The sequence below is a fragment of the Notothenia rossii genome, assembly GCF_949606895.1.
Source record: "Notothenia rossii genome assembly, chromosome: 6".
Lineage (NCBI taxonomy): Eukaryota > Metazoa > Chordata > Actinopteri > Perciformes > Nototheniidae > Notothenia > Notothenia rossii.
This window is the reverse complement of record NC_136909.1, coordinates 17816511-17836017: the sequence shown is the minus strand read 5'-3', so window position 1 is coordinate 17836017 and position 19507 is coordinate 17816511. Positions and strand designations below refer to the sequence as shown.

The following is a 19507-nucleotide window of genomic DNA, read 5'->3' as shown; positions in this document are numbered from 1 at the left end:
TTGTTATCACTGGATCTTTTATCTTCCCTTCTGGCAATAAGAGTTACTATAAACTGTCCTCATGAGCTAGGGCATTAAATAATTATTCATATTTAAATTACGAGAGCCACCAATTTGGCGATAGCTAGCTAGATAGCTATCATTCTAACATAGCTATCATTCGCTTGATAGCTTGTTAGATGTTTAGCTAAGGAAAGCTAGCTAACTGGTTGGATAGATAGGGATAAATAGTTTGTGTGGGAACAATACCCCCAACTGTAGTTCCATGTATGAATTATGTCCCAGTGTATTAATAGGTGGTCACCACACAAGCCCCCCCAGAATTGAAACATGGCAAAAAGAAAATCCTCGCGTCCATGGAGGAAGCACCACAGGGGCCGAGGAGGGTGGGGTCGCAGGTGAGGGCCGGGCCATGGAACGGGCCACGAAAGGGGGCCGCAGGAGAGGGTAGGGGCCCTAACGAGGGCGAGGCCACCCCCACCGCGGGCGGGCCGGAACGGGCCGTCGTAAGGGGGCCGCAGTAGGTGTTGTGGCGAACCCAGCAAGAAAGAGCGCTGCCCGGCTCAGGTGAAGGCACGGCGGCGGCGGGCATGAAATCTCCGGAAGGACGGAGCGGTATCCCAGGGAGGGAGGAGCAGTCACCCCGGGAGGAAGGAGTGCAATCCGGCCGCAGGCAGACGCACAGCGGGCAGGAAGTCCTCAGCAGGCGTTATGGTATCCCTGGGAAGCAGGAGCAGTCTCCCCGTGAGGAAGGGGAGTAACCTGGCCGCAGGCAGACGCGCAGCGGCGGTGGGCACGAAGTCCCCAGCAGAAATTGAGGTATCCCCGGGAGGCAGGAGCAGTTTCCCCGGGAGGCAGGAGCAGTCTTCCCGGGAGGAATGAGCCGTGGACAGATGAGAGGACAGGTTCCGGAGTGCGCCACCCACGGGCCGATGGCCGCATGGACGACGTCCGAAACCGTTGAGGCGAGACGGGGTCCAGGAGTGCGCCACCCAGGCGCCGATGAAATCGTGAGTGGCGTCTGGAACATAAGCGTTCGAACTAGAAGTTTCCTTTGGATTTAATTTTACATTTTTTATTTTGTTTTAAGTGTTCATTTTGTTTTTCTTATTTTTTCTTGTACCTTATTGTATTTGTTGTGAAAACTTTGATTTGAATGTATTGAGCTGTATTTAACTCGTTATCACAGAAATAGGAAAACATTTCTTCAATTTTCACAAACTTCTTGGACTTGAGGACGAACCGCCTATATGCATTTTTATTTGATTTATTTCCCTGCGTTGCAGATGTTGTGCACCATTTGATTGAATTTTCCGAGCTGTATATATCGCATTTTCCCCGGGAACACGTAGCAGTATTTCAGGTTAGCTAGCTAGCTTGATTGCTAGTTCTAGGCTGCTTACAAAAATCAAACTATCAAAATAAACTAAAAGACCAAAAGTAAAACTACTCATGGTGATTGGCACATTTTAGCATGATATAAATGATATGTTTTTCGAACAATTATTGATGCATTAATGTGTTTATCAAAGCTGGTAAAGGTGCAGCTAGTTTTAATTACTTTGTATGCTGCACGGTAGCTTTTGAATTTACTCCAGGTGTAACTTTTTAAGTATTGATTATATTTCAACTCATTAATGCAATTCTGCAAAGTTACTAAAGATATGAAATAAATGTAGCGGAGTAAAAGTGCACCATTTACCTCTGAATTGTAGTGGAGTAGAAGTACAAAATAGCAACACATTGAAATGCTCAAGTAAAGTACAAGTATCTCATAATTGAGTATTACTTGAGTAAATCTACTTAGTTACTTGTTGTGCACCATTTGATTGAATTTTCTGAGCTGTATATATCGCATTTTCCCAGGAACACGTGGGGGTATTTATTCACTTTTGGCACACACTTCTATTTGGACTCGTGGATTAACTGACTTCAAGCACTTCCTGTCATTTTGTGTATTTGAATTTGTCCATTCACCTTAATAATAATGATAATAATCCTTATATTTATTATAGCGCTTTATCTGAGACTCAAAGCGCTTTACAAATACAGATCAAACATACATGTAATGGTCATCTACTGTGGACAATACCCACAGGAGCAAGTTCAGGTGAAGTGTCTTGCCCAGACGCAGCGGCGGCAGGTTTCACCCCCTTGATCAATGCACTGCACCACACCGCCCATCTTCACACCTCAAAGTCATCGAGGCGCTTTTACAAGTACACATTGATATTATACATGTACTGTGAACAATACCCACAGGAGCAAATTCGGGTGAAGTGTCTTGCCCAAGGACACAACGGCCTGAAGCAGTGGGACAGGAGCGGGTTTCGAACTGGAGTTCCCCAACACCCCCTTGATCTGATGATCAAACGCACAGACCACTGCGCCACCTTATGCTCTTCTGCCTCTAGGGCGCTTCCACATTTGTGTATAATGTATTTGCTCTTCAGGTTAGAGCTTAATTGCTATTTCTAGACTGCTTAAAGTTTATTTCTTCAATTTTCACAAACTTCCACGTGGACTTGATGAAGAACCACCGAAATGCATTTTATTTTATTGAGTTGCAGATTTAAGTGGAGAGCCCACAATTCCCACTTTACAAACAACATTCAACTGCAAAAAAATTATTTGAATAAAAAGTCAAAACATATGTAGCTATTTCTTCAGTTTTTAAAGGTTGATGTTTTACCTAGCATTTGTTTTAATTTCCTTTGATTAAATACAGTTCTTTATGGGAGACTGTTACGTTTACTAATAGTCTTGGGCAGGGCTATTCAATTAGTTTGGTATGGGGGCCGGTTGATGAAGATTATCCAAAATAAGGGGCCAGGAATAACATGTCAAGAAATTTGAGCAATCACATTTGTAGCTACAGATACAGTAAAGTAGTACAACATAGCAGTGCATATATTGTATTAACATTGTATTAACAAAGGCATTTCTACATTTAAATGGCATGTGCAGAACTCAGTACATGTGAAGCATTAACTAATTTAACCATCAATATCAAATGCGCAGTCAACAGTGCAAAAAAAAAAAAAGTTTGTGTGCATAGTATGGTATTGAATAGACACATTTTATAACATCAAAATATAATGTCCAACAGACACCTCAAATTACGCCACGTGAGCCAAATTTAGAATTTCACTAATTTAACTAAAATAATGCAATGTAAGTGCACAAGCATTTGATAAATTGTATTATTTTATTCTGAATTTGCATCATACCTTAATAAACATTCTATGTGCCATTGATCATTTAAACTTACACAAAACCGCAATTTCAAAAAGTTTCCTTTTTAATTCTTTAATAATTTGCTGCTTTATTCATGTCTGAGGTTACTGTGTGGACGGAGCCGCTACAAAAGTAGCTTAGCCTAGCCTGATTGGTCCGATATCCATTCAGAAAACACGCATTTTATCAATAATGTAACCTTTATTATTGTGTTTGAGGAGGCCTCAGGCTTATACGATGAATTTAAACATTTTTGTTTAATGAAAATAAACTTCAATAGAAATTATTTAAAAAAAATATATACTGTATATTTTTTTGCGCTTTGTATTGCTGAGGGTAATTTTTGTTTTTCAAAGTAAATTAATATTGACACTATTTATTTTGAAAATATAAAACCTTTAATCCTTTGGGGGGGTATTTAAGAACAATAGATCTTTGTCAATATATTTGTGTGCTGCTTTAAATAACCCATCTCACCCACAAACTAAATAGGATTCAGTAGAAAATGTTTAATATTGAGAAATTTACATTAAAAGCCTTCAAATCAAGCAACTCGTTTTATTACATTAAAATAATGCAAACCGTTGTTTATTTTTCAGTCAAAATTGAATTATCTGATTTTTAATACACATTGTTTTTATACAAATATACATCGGGATACACAAAATCACAGGATATTATAAAAGTGAACAGTGGCATTTGATCCTACATCATTCATGGACACATTTCTATGAGATAAAATCATTGGCTCCACCTTGAAAAGAAATATTATTATAAACATAATTTTAATAGACCAGGTGGAATATCTTTTTTAACACAGTTTTATCAGTCAGTCTTACAAAAAGTGTGCAGCTGAGCAGCTCACAGAATGACATGTATGAAGAGAGCCATGATGGCAGCGCTGATCAGCCCGGATATAGGAACCGTGACGAACCAGGCAATGAAGATGTTCCTGAACAGACGCCAGTCCACTGATTTCCTGGAGCGCAGCCATCCCACAGCCACCACAGATCCCACCTGTGTTTGCATGATATTAGTCAGATGTGATTTGTACTGATAAGTACAAATATGTTTGCAGAAGTTGTTGCTTAATACATTTGATACATTTAAACGTATTTGTCAATTTATAAACAGGAAATTATGTTAATATTGAAACAGTAAGCCAAGAGAGCAGGTTTTATTTGAATTATATCAAATTTTATCTGAGTCGTGTCAAGCTATATTTGGTGGTTTGTTAAGAAATCACTTGTAAAACCAGTTTTACAGTGCTCCTTTGAGTAAAATATAGTTTTAAATGTGCCAACTACTGAGAAACTAAGAAACTAAGAAAGGCGGCATATGATATCTTCCAATAGTATTGATTTAGCAGACGGTATTTTCATATAAAAAACTTGAATTTGCTGCTTGTTTTAAGCTTAGCAGTACAATAAATCTTGTTTTTTTTAGTTAATATCATTTTTTAAATTATAATAACTCCTTATACACATGTTTGTAAGTGCACGACTTGAACACATTGGAAATGATCGCCCCTTTGAAATTACTCGAGAGTTGTTGATAAAACGAATTGTGGCCCCAACAATGGAAATCAAATTTGAAGATTGAGGTTGAATTATCGGAGTTTAGAGTTTCACTACCTTGCAGTGGGTTGTGCTGACGGGAAGACCAACATTTGATGCCACAACAACTGTGAGCGCTGAAGCTAGCTCAATGCTGAATCCACTAAATCACAAAAAAAAACATATCAGTACATTTTGACTGTCAAATATATCATCATTTCAGTTGTCACTGTATGTAAATGAGTGGCAAACCTGGAGGGGGTAATGGGTGTAAGGTCTTTGCCCAGGGTCTGCATCACTCTGCGTCCCCATACCCAAAGTCCAGCGCAGATGCCCACTCCGCCGTAAAGAAGCAACCAGATAGGTGTTGGTGCGTTGGACATCACAGAGCCGCTCTCATACAGAAGCCAGAGAGCCACCAGTGGACCAATCGCATTGCTAATGATGAAAACGGCTTATGTAATTCATCTGAATAAACAGCACATAGAAAAATCTCAGGAGAAACTAACCCTACCTGACATCGTTCCCTCCGTGAGCGAAAGAGCCAAAGCACGCTGTGAGTATCTGCAGGAACTTGAAAAGCATGGCGACAGCTGGTTGGTCGAGCTCTAGCTCATCTTCTTCAAAAGCAGGCTCAGGGCCAGCTTCTTGTGTCACATTCTCCTCTTTGACCACACTCCCGTTGGTCACTGCCGAGCTGTAGCTGCTGTAACTGTCCACTCTGGGTCTTCCCTGCAACGCACCATCGACCTCCTTGTTTTTAGGATCTCCTTGAATGCCATAAATCGCCATGGTGTAGGAGGTGTAGCTGTTGTTCCTCCTGATGGGCCGCTCCTCTGTATCGCTGTCGCCGATGCAGTCACCAACCTTAGACACGTGAAGTTTCTGCAGTAGGTCTTTGTACAGGCCTGAATCTTTGTGGATGGTGTGGGACCGTCCACTGTGAGGATCAGTGATCATCATGGGCCCGAAAGTGCCATTCACACCTACGGAATTAAATAGTTTATTGTAATTCAACTTTAGTCAGAATTTATTTTGGTTATGTGATATCAGAGTTCAACCATTTTGAGATTTGATAGATTTCGTAAAAAACATTTATATGGGAATTAATTCAAAACCATTCATTCCTCACCATTGCTGGCATCCAAGTCTTTGGTTTCCATGTCATTGTTGTCCAAATCTGCTTCCTCTGAGCCTCCCAGTTTGAAAGCCACTCTCTGACTTTCTACTGGAGGCGCCTGGGGTTGAGGGTGCTGAGGAGTGGATTGCTGCTCGGCTGGCGCTGGTTTGCTGGAGTTCTTCTCCATTAATGGTGTTTCACAAGGAGAAGCAGCTGTTTCTCCTTTAGTAAAGGACATAAGCATTAGGCACCCAAAAGCATTATAGGTCCTCTTTGTAGGGTTCAACTTCTTAAGAATTTTCATGCAATTTCAAAAAAATAACTACATGTATGTTGAATACATTGCAATTAACATAACCTTTATTTTCATTTAAAATGCATTTGTGAATTTATGAGAGTCTGAAAGTGTAAGATTTACTCACGTCGGATTGTTTTCTTCAGACGAGGACAAACAAAGAACCAAACGAACAAAGCTGTGGCGAAGGCAGAGCCCAACGCAATGCACAGTGTTCCCCACCAAGGCACTCTGTCAAAACCAAGCACTGAGCACACCAAATGAGGAAATGAGAAAGAAAATCTGTCTCAGACAAGGAGAAACATAAACTTGAATGGTTCTTTCATTTATTAAGAACAGATACTGCTCCTTTTATAATAATGACTAAATAAACTGTTAGTAATTGTATGCTCCTATACTGTTTTGCCTTCTTTTACATATATTGTAGCATCTAATCGGTCTCTGACATATTGACCTTTACAGGGAACAAGATTAAGTCTTTGTCCAGAATAACTAATCCTCTCCTCCAAGTTTTGGGTAAAATGTCGTAAAGGCCTGTTCCAATATTTCAGATCACTCTGACAGACAACCGTATCAGTATAAAAACAGACGCCTTACAATCAGATAGGGTTTAAAACCCAGTCTTGCAGCCAACAGATAAAATACACTGTAAAGACACTTCTAGTATCTTTCACTTTCTTTTAATGCTAACACAGAATAGCTAGAATTTCTAGAATGAGATGTGGTAATGCAGGTTAGTTTTAAAATATTGGGTTTTTGCCTCACAGATACAACTTACCTTTTTTGCTCTTGTAGACAACAGCAGGTTAACAACAAATAAAAAGGCCATGGAGTAAAAGTAGTAGCTCTCATTATTAACATGGATGTGAAGCCATTAACCACAAATATTCTTGATTGACACAAGAACCTGTTTATCTCTGTGTCAGAAAATAAAATGTTGTCTGGAACATGTTTGCAGTATGAGTGTGAGAATTGCACTGCTGTGTTACGCTGTATAATTGCATAGCAGGAGTAATGGTGTGTTATAACTCTTGACCCACACACCGGCCTGCAGCCTTCAGTGAAGGGCCCAGGCCAGTTGTCTTCTCGATAAGTTCAATCCTGCAAATGAAACAAAAAGGAATGGAAATTGTCCATTTAATAGTTGTATGATTCTCAAATTCCCCTTAAACTGGTTTAACTGTATTTGGTTATGTTGGGTGGTTTTTGGTCTTTTGCAATCAAGTTTAAATGTGGGTTTGACTGCTGGTATAATCTAGGGAACACTTCTTTAGACAGAAATGCCAGTTTGGACAAGTTTTTGGTTGATGAAATATTGTCAAAAAAATATTAATCAAATTAAATGTTTTCTCTTTGTTCGTAACCTACTTTGTCCTAAGAAGACTGTCATCCACTCTTTTCTGTGTCTCTTGTGACATTTATTCAGACCTCATCTTGCTCCACGGCTTTCAACATCTGCTGTGTGAATCAAAAGAAACATGTGTGTATTGTGTGGACCTTGTACTTACTTGGGGCTCCTGTAAACATGATGGAGAAGACGTTGATGCCCATAGTGATGGCGTAAAAGATGGGAAGAGCTCTGAGTCCGTTAGGTACAGGGTCAGCCTGGGCAAATCATATGTTAGAGCAGGATTTTTTTAGCAGTTACAACAAAGAGACATTTCCCCCTCTAAACTTCTCAGATGTCTTCAGTTATTTATTTTCATACCCAAAGAGACGCAGGTTATCCAGTATGTAACAAGAAACACAGATTCCAAGAAAAGGCTAATAAAACCAGACCCACACGTTCAGCAGAAGTTTTTTATTCCCCATTAATTATCTCAATACTAAGATATATTCTTTTGACCATTTGGTTGGTAATCATTCTTAGGCTGTTTAATGCTGCTCAGGGCACTGTTGCGTCAGTATTAGCAATCAAATAATGTCATTTAATAATATATCACTTCAAGGAGACCGTTTTTTCTGCAGAATGAGTTCCTCTATATGTATTACTTTAAATACATCTTGAAAATTAGTTATACACACTTTTACACAAGTGTCATGTGAAGTGCAGGACTTGTGCTTGTTATGGAGTACTTTAACTTATGAAAATGATTTTAACACTTGCCCCACCATAGATACATTAAATTATCAATCTTTATCTTGTAAACTGGTTAGAGTGTTAGGGTTGTGCTTACCTTGTTCAAAATGTATTTGCGAACCAAATAGAAGAGGACTCCTGACATGATGCCTGACAGCATCGGGGACAAGAACCACGACGCCACTTTGGATTGAAAAACACATTTGAAAGAACATTGACAAATGCGTTTTAGGCTACACTTGTATGTTTGGGTTAAACACATACTCGTTTCACAATGTTGTGGTCAAAAACAAATAATCACCAATGCGCAGAAGCTCCATCCATTTGACTCCTTGGTGACCTTTGGCTACCATGGAGAAGCCGATTGTTGCTCCAACAATACAGTGCGTTCCAGAAATGGGGAGCTTCAGGAATGATGCAGTTAGCTGCCACACAGCAGAGCCTGTGGGACAAAAACATGAGCTGGGCCTGTTCTCGCAGTCTAAACATTCACTAGTAAAACATATCTTAATTTTATTAGCACCATTTAAATACATTCCTATGTAATGTTACTGTATGTTAATGCTTACCAAACATCGCACTTATCGAGCCTGCCATGAGGACGTGTTCGGAGCCGTTGTACATGTTGACGTCAATGATGCCCTTCCGGATGGTCTCGCTGACTTTGGCTCCCAGCAACACTGAGCCCACCGTCTCAAATATAGTGGCCAGGATGCAGGCCTGACGCAAGGTAACCACTCCGGAGCCCACTGCAGTACCGAAGGAGTTGGCCACGTCGTTGGCTCCCACAGAGAACGCCAGGATGAAGGCAATGATGAAGCCTAACACCAGCAGCCACATATAGCCTGTCATGGCGGTCCCTGAGGCCACAGCGATTGTAGTGGCAGCAGCCAGGGTTGCTAATGTGGTTGTATCCATTACTACTTTCAAATTGATAACAAATTAAAACAATCAGAGTTAAATAAAGCCAATTTATTCTGGTTTAACGGCGTCTAATGAGGTATTATTTGTTTATAAATAAGAAAAGTTCCCCCTTAGGTCAGTTTTATTAGCGCTTAATGGGGAGGAATCTAAATGTATTGCTAGCTAGGTATGTAGGGTTTGTATGTAGGTTTCATCATAAAATGATAGGGTAAAGAGACGGGAGAGACATCCATTGTGACAGCGAGCCACTGATGATACACACTGTAAAAACACAAACACATGAGTTAGTGGTTAATGCTTCTTATTTACTGGTTCAAAAACAAAGTTAGGTTACACATTAACAAGACCAGAACTAGCTACAGGGATAAAACAGCGTGCTGCATTTTGTTCTGCAGGCATGATAGGGTCTATGATCTGTGTGGCAGAGGGAAGTGGTTATAATAAAGGGGTTTATAACCATACAAACCACATTAAAGTTTGGCATCACTTTGTTATAGCATAACCTTTCTGTAGAGCTATCTGTTTCACTTGTCAATCATAACACTTGTCATGACACAAAACTAGGAAGAATACTATTCATATCTTTAAATCTTATGCAATTCACAGGCTTATAAACATTAATTTCCCTCCAATACTAAGGAATATAGTCATATTATAAGGGTTGATTCAGTGCATTTGCCAGCCAGTGTTATTATTATGATTAAATAGGATTTTCTAATATTTTAGACCATTATTAGCTAATTGAATCCACGTATGTGTGACCTCTGTCTTCTCCTTGTCTTTTAAGAACTCCCAGGGGCTGCTTGGGGTTTGTCTTCCATTAATTCCTCCGTTGCTATGGTGTTTTTAATTTAAGCAGAATTTTAATCCAGACCATTTTAACTTTGTTACATATAATGAAAGATATGGCTGTGTAATGTTTTGGCTGTGCCTAAATGTGTCCGTGTAGCAACAGGTTGAGCGTCACATAACTTTAGTAGCCTCTGAAATTTCAGTTTTAATCACAAATAAATCCACTTAAAACTAAAAATAGAAGCGAACAATTAAGTTATTTTGATCAAACTCATAATCGGTATGGAAAATAGCGGTATGTTAATCTACTTAGCTGTTCTTGCATAATTATAATCGAGCGACAAAAAAAAAGAAAAATGAAAGAGAGAGAAAAATACTCACATGTGCGACGAAAGTGAACCTCTGCGTGTTTTGGGGTCCAACGCACTTCGTGTGTCCTGCTGAGAGATGAGAAGCAGCTTTATTATGCAAAGTGAAGGTTGGATGTTATTATAGGAGGGGAGTCTGCACCGGCTTTATATAACGAGCTATGGAGTACACGCCTCTCCAGGTCGGTCATGAGACCTAAAGCTAATGTTTAGCTTGTTTGTAGGCAGAGGAATAATTACTGTTGCCTTTGATTAAGTTACTTTGCTGCATATGCACCTGAAATCCCCCACCTTTTTTTTCCACACCACCACGGAGAAAAGGAAATGTTTATTGTTTTGCCTCAATATATCCTAAAGACACTACATTTCAGGCTCTCAGTGTGTTTACGCTAATTGGGGTTTGTTGTGGTCACGTAATATTCCCATAATATTCCTGGATACTATGTATAGTTGGACTTATGTTGGTGTCAATAATAAGAAAGGCAATGGGCATGTGTAGTTGGGGCTGATGTCCCAAATATAACAATGATCTAATGTGTTAAAGTGACCACATGTGATGATCTTTCTTTTTTTATTTCAATAACATGGCCTCCACTATGGTGCCACCTACTGGCCAAACCTAGTATTATAAATAACATGTACTATTTTTGTGTGAAATGTTATTGCAATTATTGAGGCTCTAGACTTGTTTAAATGGATGTGTATTTGTTGTTGTTGAAAGAATTCCCTCAACAGAAACATATGCTACAATATGATCACACTAAACGCAAGTTGCATGGCACATTAAGCAAGAGTAGCTAAGCAGAGCGTGAAGTACCTGTCTCAAAGTGTGTTACTGAACAACCTGTCATCCCCATTTTTCTCTTACTTTACTGGGAAACTCCACTGGACTTCAGTGTCAGCAGAAAATACTCTTTTCTAGACTGCTAAACTGCCTCCAAATCTGCTGATGAGTTCCTCTTCATTACTCATTTATTCGGTGCCTGTTGGATGATCTCAACCGATGCACAAGAGTGCTACCTGTGTGGAATATTTTGACCTCTCCAAAGCATGTGACAAGTGCAAATGGAAGTGACGCACAGCAGTGCTGAGAAGAAATGTGAAGGTGGCAAAAGCGGTCAATTTTTACCTGCATCACATGCAATCTTTTTTGTATGTGCTTAGCATGCTATGAAAGAGCCATTCTGCATACTTTTCCTTTTGATACTTGAAGTACCTTTAGCTGAAAATACTTCTGCACATCCTGTTTCTGACATGGGCCATTGTGCAGAATGAGTACTTTTTCTACTTCAAATACATTTTGATGCAGATACTTTTGTACTTTTATTTAAGTACAATTTTGAATTCAGGACATTTATCTGTCATGGAGTATTTTAAGAAATAATATTATTATTTCTACTTGACTTAAGTACGGGATTTGAGTACTTTATCCACCTCTGCATATATGTAACACCATTCACATGTAACACATCAAGATCATTTATAGAGCATTGCACCCATGTTGGACTGTTGGCCTCTTTGGTTGCTTTAAATACATTATAATAAATGAAGTATATGTATAATGTCCCATGGGGCTCCATTTGACTTTTAAATGAATTAAAAACTGATACGTATCCAAGACCAAATAAATAAGATTCAAAGGCATCAGATACAGAAATTGTGATTTTAAAAGTGCTTACAAATAGAGGGCTAACTTGTAAATGCATAGTCACTGATACCATGCAATGTAGAGATTTTACAGCAGATTATTTGAGCTGCTTTTCCAAGTGATTTCCTTTTCCTTTCTTAAGTGTTTGGAGGTTTTTCCACTGAGAGCCCTTATACTGAAACAGGCCCTTTGAGTGACTTTGTCACACCAGCTTGGGAGAACACCCACTAAACAATAATTTACATACAATTAACTCATACTTGTATCCAGGATCATTTAAATACAAAGAAGTTGAACAAGAACTAGAAAAATGAATCATGCTTCTTCACAACAGAGACACAGTCATTCCAAGCAATCATGTTCTCATGAGATTAGAGCTGCAATTTCAATTATTTACTAAATGCTTCATAGTGTGTTGACAGTGATTTAACTTTGACAGACTAGACAAAGGAAAATAACTTTCCCAGAGGGTTTGGCCATCTTTCTGTACCACTTGCGTTTTTAATTACTACTGCCTCAGTAAAAATGACTTAAATGTTGTTTTCTGTCTTGTTTGAGTTATTCAGAATTACTATTATCTTTTATTGTAGACTCAGACAACAATGTGCACTTGTTTTGCAGCAGCTTGAGAAGAGTTGTCTCTTTACATTCTCATGGCCAGTTGTTCTTTATCACTTAAAGGGGCCCTATTATGCTCATTTTCAGGTTACATCATTGTATTGTGTGCGTCTACTACTGTGACATGCTTTACAGTAAAGAAAAAAAAGCTATTTATTTTTCACATACTGCCAATGCTGCAGCTCCTCTTTTCACTCTCCGTCTGAAACCAGAGCCTAGTCTGCTCTGATTGGTTAGCTGTCCGGCTCTGTTGTGATTGGTCAACTGCAACTGCAGAGATGTCCCGCCCCTTAGCTTATCTTGTACAATGTGTTAGAGTGCTAGCGTTTAGAAGCAAGCGTAACATTGTGATGTCACGATGTTACGGAAGTAAACAAAGCAGTCCCTCGCATTTTGAATGTTATCCTTTGGAGACCATTTACATGCACACAAACCTTGATAACACACTACAGGAAAGGGAAAATGCAAAAAACATAATAGGGTGCCTTTAAACTCAAACTTTAAACTCGTACTAAACAAACGTGCCCAGATAGATAAACACATTTCATTAAACTCATAAAATAAACTTGCACATAACTAGTTTTTAGTGCATCAAATATAACCAATATAATCAATCAATGTACTTATAAATGTATATAGACACTTGAATTCTTGGTTGAGTATTGAAAGAGACTTAAGCTTGAAATAGTGGACGAGTACCAACATATATGTTGTATTGTGAAGTGGATTGAGAGTTTATGCGCAGTAGATGTGAAAACCTGTTACGTAGTTACCTCCTACTGTTTAGCTGACCAAAGTATTTTCTCTCTCAAGTTGCCTTTTGTTGGGCAACAACAATCTCGCTCAACAACAAGTTAACCTGCAGAGTTTTTAGTTGTCTGTCCTGTTAACCATGCAACATGAGACCGTTTGTCATTTACAATGTCGGCTGTTTTGAGGTTTCCCTAAGTGCCTCTAGATGGCATCAATGTCCCTGTACAGGTTATGCTGGATAATGGATATACTCTGAGTGGAAATACCAGTTTCAACACTTAATGAGGGAAAGTAATAACCAGCAGTTGGATCACTATTTGCTCTTTAGAAAAGGACTTGCTGCATGTTTAATGTAAACTTTATATTACTGAACGTTGCATTTAAAGAGGTCTTTTGCAGATATTCTTACTCAAACACCTCACTGACATTATTTAATACAAATGTAATGATTTCCATTATATTGTTTATTATACAAACAGAATCCATTTGGCCTCATGCTCCTTCCTGATGTACAACTTTCTTCCAAAGGCTTTCAACTTTTCAGAACATTTAGGTTATATCCCACTTCTTCCAAAATTGAACAACTGTAATTTCAAAGAGAAAGGCTTTGGAATTTTTTTATATGGCTTATCATATTTAAAGTTAGACAAGATAGGACTTGCAAATAAGCAACTGAAGAACTTTGCTGGTTCTCATGCTCAGGCCTATATTAGCCCAACCCTTTCTTCCCCTCTTCCCTCCCTCCTATCCCTTGCCAAACAGGATCTGTAGGATCTTACAGAGTCATTTTCTCAGGAGACAGGAATGTCAGAACACGAGGCCTGTTACCTGCTGGAACATGCAACCTGCATTCCCGCTAACCAACAGGAAAAAGTACCGAACCTGTTGCTCATACGTCTACTTAATTCCACTCAGTGTGTGGTTTTCAGTGTAAGTGCCATGTATGCACCGGACACGTTGCAGACGCACACTGACTCACTACTCAAATTAGGTTGTCTGGTACACCACCATGCACATTTTTAACAACGTGTCTGTTAGTTCACAACCTTTAGGTTTAAAAAAGAGTTTTATTTGTATTTTCTGACATGCATTGCTTTTATTTCTGAATGAAAACAATCTACTTTTTAATTTTTTTTCCAATTAAGTCGTTTGTGAATTTTTTTGTTAAGACGGATGCAGTTTTAAAAATGAAACACAGAAAGCTATTTAAAGAATTTCGAGATTTTTTATTTCAGTATTTTTTTTATCTCTTGGACAGCTGCTAGGCATTACAATATACAGCAGATAGGCTAGTCATGTAGACTATAAGCAACCCAAATGTTATCAGTACATAAATATAATACAACAAAATTGTGGCCTTCAGACCGTTTAAAAGACTGCCACAAAATGAAAGAAATGTTAAGGATTACTTGACGGACTGTTCAATCAACCCGCATCACCATCTACAGTATCTCAAGTATTCAGATGCTATCGACACGCAGAGGATAGAAATGTAACAAAACACAGACATCCCAAATATTGCTACATTCATCTGCATCAATGTGTCTGATGTGTCAAATTCGCACACACACAGTGAGAGCACTCCTGCATCCGTTAGCTCGCCCTCTCAACACTAGCGTTTGCATTTCCATTGCTGAACAAGCAGAGCTGCACGCAGTGAAATGTTTAAAGTCACAGTTTTTTCCCCGTATCACAGGTCATTTCTGGCTTTAATTAATAGACCAATGGCTGGAAGTTGGCGATGAGCTGCTGGTGGACTCTTTGCGGGACTGATTCGGGCTGTGTCTGTAGGCTGGGGAGTGAGTGACACTTGGACTGCTGGGCGGTGTGGAAGAGCAGGAGGAAGACTTGGTTTTAATCTGCAGCCACTTGTCTCCCAAAGCCTTGGCAAAGTGGTCATCCACAGACACGCTGATGGAGAGCTGCTGGGAGCGAGCTTTCTGGTAGTTCACTCCGAGGCTCCTCTGGAAATGCTCGTCAACAACATTGTCATAGTTGCATTTGGAAATCCCTGCAAGATAAGGATGAATAACAAAGTAAAATACACACCTTGGTGAGTCAGAAAAAGTCAGCGGATATCCAATATGTTATGTGTGTGTGTGACGATTAGGGAGTGGCCGTCTGGTGTGGTGGATGAGATCATTCGAAAGAGTGTGAGACTGACCTGACGAGGGGCTCCGGTGGAGCTCAGATCTGCAAGAGGGGTTTCTTGATGAGGAGACACAAGTGATCACAGAGGGGCGCATCTGAAAAAAAGAAATCATCGATTAAACTAAAAGGGAAAACAATTCCCTGTTTGTGTTTTCTATCACCTTAACCTGGCCGTGCACTTCATCCCACAATAACAAATAACAGTACAAAGTTCGGTTTAAACTAAATCATTTCACAACCGATTAAACTGGTTGGGACTGCCCATTAAAGTAACTTAATCACTCCCAGTGTGGTTGCACATGCAGGTCAAAGAGAGAGCTGTCTGTTTGGTCTTGTTTATGGAATTCCTCCCTCCATTGCTCACATTTTCTTCCTGAATCCGGCTGGGTTGCATAGCTAGGACAAGCTTAGGCCTGTATATACTCTTGGAAGAATGCCTGTGCAGTTGGATTCACAGACTACAGATAGACGATGAAGCTGCAGCTAGCCTGGAGCTACACTCACACTACAAAGGGACATACAGTACTGCCCTCTTTCACAAGTAACAGCAGGTGTTAGCACCCATGACCTTTGAGAAAAGCACATTGAGCATGAGGCTTTTTGTTTTACCTGGATTTGAGCGGTAGCAGAGCTTTTAGTCTTTTCCTCTGTGCTTTCTGGGTCTCTTCTTGGTTTCTTGATGAGGGCAAGTGGTTCATCCATGATTGGTTCATAGTACATATGGGATGGCAGAGAGCTGGTGGGGCTGGGTGTTGGACTCCAGGTAGATGTGGGGCTTTGAGGCCTGTTGAACATCACTGGTGCTGGTGCTGCTCTGTGGACAGCTTTAGCATTGCTTCTGCCCAGTACCCGCTCCCGTCTGAAACATGATTTCATCAGGAAATGTTAGTTATCTTTGATAGCAGTAGCATATAGTGAATTCTAATTTTGCGAATTGCTACTCTAAACAGGACAAAAATAAACGTTTCACTAACCTTTCTTCCAACGTCAGACCCCTCTCGTAGCTGTGCTTGCGTTTGACTTGATGCACTGTTGGGGCGCGGGCCCGGTCATTTGAGATATGTCTGTGTCTGTCTTCACTCCTGAGATTGGGCTGACCTGAAAAACATAAAGAAAGTGCAGGGTTAGGATAAGAGGGTTTGGATATGGCTTATTTGCCAAAAGGACATTCAAAAAGATATGACCATTTACTGGCATTGATGATTTTACTACACTGATGATGCTGTATGATGAGTAACTGCTTGTCTTGATCCATGACATCAACCTGCATGACTGCTTTTCGTGGGAAATGTTTTTTTTTTATTACCAACGTTAATTGTAAACTCCGTTAAGTTGTAGAACTCGATCTACCTGATATGCGAGGTTGCAACTGTACACAGCTGATTCATTGCTAACGGTAAATGTCGTTTTTCTGCATAATGTTGGCATTCAGCCCTATCAAAGCGCCAAAAGGGCACAATCAACAGCTTTTGTTAGTTCAGAGTGCCACAATTCCAACAGCTTTTGGCCTCTAACGACCCTGATTTGGGCGGCACCCATAAGTGAAAGGGCCCACAAAGGACACATTAGATTTAGCTGGTGCTTTTATCCAAAGACTGGATTTTGCAACTACACAAGTTCCAACACATCTACACGAGCTGGTGATATCATTGATGTGTGAAAGAAGTTTGCCAATCAGACCTACAAAATGATTTATTGATGTTTATAAGGGAACATCACTTATTATATTTAATCCAAACAATAAGATAAATAATGTTTTGCTCTTTTGGCTCTTCTCTCAAATATTTAACACATTTTGAACTCACATGTTCAAAACTGGCCTGCATACAGACAAAACACAAAGCATTGTTTGGAAATATAATGGCAGCATAATTAGACTGCAGCCTTTTGTTCGACTGTATGACCACTTAGCACTTGAAAATCAACATTCATGTGGCGGCGGGAGTCCTTGAAAGGTCTTTTAACTGTATTCAAAACAATCATTCAAAGCGTGTACAGAAGTCAAAACGACATCTTTTGAAATCACACAATTGGGTGATTAGACTGAAATTGCAAGACAATGAAAGTTGTCCACTGTCTTTAAACTCACTCCAATCCACATATCCTACTGGCTGAGCAATTCAACACCTGTGAGTTACTCCTTCATAGTGCCATTGTAGAGGGAGGGGGGCAGGTATAACCACACCTATGCTGATTTTCTAATGCCCCGGGCATGGATATTTCTTCCTTGTTAGAAGAGGGAATATGGTGCCTGACCTTCCGTTTGGATATGTTTACTTAGATGTTACTGATATACATCAAAGTCCTGAGTGGCAACACAATTTATAGAAACGTAGTTTAATATTGAGGACATTGAAAGCCAATACGTATTGAAAGAGGTTAATTAACTATTTGTTTTTAATACATTTTACATTACCCACATATTTGTATTTACAAACAATCTATATTATACAATACAAATACATGACGTGTATCAGCAAAGTTTGTGTATACCTTCCATGGGATTGTGTGATTCAAATCTGATTACTTTATATTTGATACTGAATTAACATATATATCATGCATAAAATAAAAGTCACTGCTTCTCTAATGAACATGTAGATAAAAGGTTGAGGCATAACATGCATAACAAAAATGATAAGCATAGAAATATTGTAGCAAAACCACAGCTTAAACTTGATTTCCATACCATGGTAAAACAATTTGTATCAAGCAACATGAGGCAATAAAATATTCAAACATACCTTCTAAAATGTAGACCTTGAAGCCACTGCTCATCCGGGTGATGTACTGGAAGTTAGCCACAGCCATGGCTACTTGTCTTTGTCCAAAAAAAGCAAAAAACTGAGAAACACCTTGACTGCTGGAGCTTACAGGACACAATGAGCCTCAGTAGATTGTATTGGGAAAGTAATGAGATGCTGGGTCTGAGTTCAGCCAGGTAAAGTATCAGGTGAGTGCAGATAGGTGCAGTGGCTTCCCTGTGACTCACTCCTTGCATTCAGATTGGCTGTTGTCTTGACTAATCAGAGGCCCTCATTCACTCAGGCTTGTTGTTGTCCTAAAGGAGGAATGAGCTCACAGGTAAAGGTAAAAAGTGGATTTAGAAATGTCATACTGCCATAGAATCCACTCTGATCATGGGAGATATGCTGTATTCAACACTTTATGTTGTACAGTCTATCTAGTACATCTTTGGTCATAAATCTTTAAAAAAATATTTTCTCGAGCCATGAAGAAAATGAAGTGTGTCTTTTGTTTCTCTTCATGGAATCACCACCTGTCCCCCTCACCTCCCCCCTCCCCCCTAATCTGCAATCTCACCAAACTGCATTTTTTCGAGCCCTTAGCCCACCAGAGCTCCAGTCATTCCTCTGGCCTGCCCATACACGCACGCAGCTGTACTATGTGCCTGCCTCGCCAGTAATCCAAAGGCTTTTGTTGATGGCCAGACAAAGACTCCTAAGTCCTGAAAATGCCGCTGCCATGAGAACAATCTCGTCTGAGTATACTGAGGAGTTTGGCCAAGAAGAAAGTCTTTGGAGGCCACTTCCCTAGATACTGTGTGGCATTGCCGCATTGGTACTGCTCAAAATCATAAGGGGGGCAATTAATGTATGGATATATGTTGGCAAATATGAAATTATTGCAATGAGAATCAATTAAAATGATACTCTGTGCTGCCCTGATATAGACTGATATATTAGCTTGTTTCTACACATCTAATACTGATTTCTAGGTGATAGGATGATGGTTTAAAAATAAAAAAGTCTACACAAATAAAATGCTTGCTGTTAACGCATGCATGAGATAATGGGGTTGAGCTAAATATTAGCTCAACACTGCCCCCCTAAGTCATAGGACACAGTGCAATAAAGTGGCATCAAACCTCACACTAAGGTACTGCATTCACATGCAAATAAAATCCCAAACGTGTTATTGACGTTTTGAACATCACCTTTGCT

The 19507-nt window shown here is 39.6% G+C and overlaps 2 protein-coding genes across 2 annotated transcripts; both read right to left on the bottom strand.

Moving 5' to 3' along the window:
• Positions 1-3780: 3780 nt before the first annotated feature.
• Positions 3781-10537, bottom strand: slc20a1a (solute carrier family 20 member 1a). Its single transcript, XM_079686766.1, has 11 exons — positions 10386-10537; positions 8858-9473; positions 8590-8730; positions 8386-8471; positions 7717-7813; positions 6336-6455; positions 5926-6135; positions 5308-5779; positions 5046-5231; positions 4872-4956; positions 3781-4254 (listed from the first exon to the last, which is right to left on the bottom strand). Exons 2-11 carry the CDS (start codon positions 9204-9206, stop codon positions 4099-4101), a joined length of 1902 nt encoding a protein of 633 aa, XP_079542892.1. The 5' UTR covers positions 9207-9473; positions 10386-10537; the 3' UTR covers positions 3781-4098.
• Positions 10538-14596: 4059 nt separating this feature from the next.
• Positions 14597-18588, bottom strand: vgll4l (vestigial like 4 like). The gene is made up of 5 exons (XM_079690004.1): positions 18287-18588; positions 16517-16640; positions 16152-16401; positions 15556-15637; positions 14597-15402 (listed from the first exon to the last, which is right to left on the bottom strand). The coding sequence occupies exons 1-5, from the start codon at positions 18351-18353 to the stop codon at positions 15101-15103; spliced, it is 825 nt and encodes a 274-aa protein (XP_079546130.1). The 5' UTR covers positions 18354-18588; the 3' UTR covers positions 14597-15100.
• Positions 18589-19507: the final 919 nt, after the last annotated feature.

Excerpts from the sequence above, each read along its gene's own strand:
- slc20a1a (XM_079686766.1), bottom strand. The coding sequence starts at position 9,206 with ATGGATACAACCACATTAGCAACCCTGGCTGCTGCCACTACAATCGCT. Across the intron at positions 8,472-8,589 it reads GATGGAGCTTCTGCGCATTG|TGGCGTCGTGGTTCTTGTCC; the intron begins GTGATTATTTGT and ends TTCAATCCAAAG. Across the intron at positions 4,255-4,871 it reads TCAGCACAACCCACTGCAAG|GTGGGATCTGTGGTGGCTGT; the intron begins GTAGTGAAACTC and ends ATGCAAACACAG.
- vgll4l (XM_079690004.1), bottom strand. The coding sequence starts at position 18,353 with ATGGCTGTGGCTAACTTCCAGTACATCACCCGGATGAGCAGTGGCTTC. Across the intron at positions 16,402-16,516 it reads GGTCTGACGTTGGAAGAAAG|ACGGGAGCGGGTACTGGGCA; the intron begins GTTAGTGAAACG and ends ATCATGTTTCAG. Across the intron at positions 15,638-16,151 it reads CTGCTACCGCTCAAATCCAG|ATGCGCCCCTCTGTGATCAC; the intron begins GTAAAACAAAAA and ends TCTTTTTTTCAG.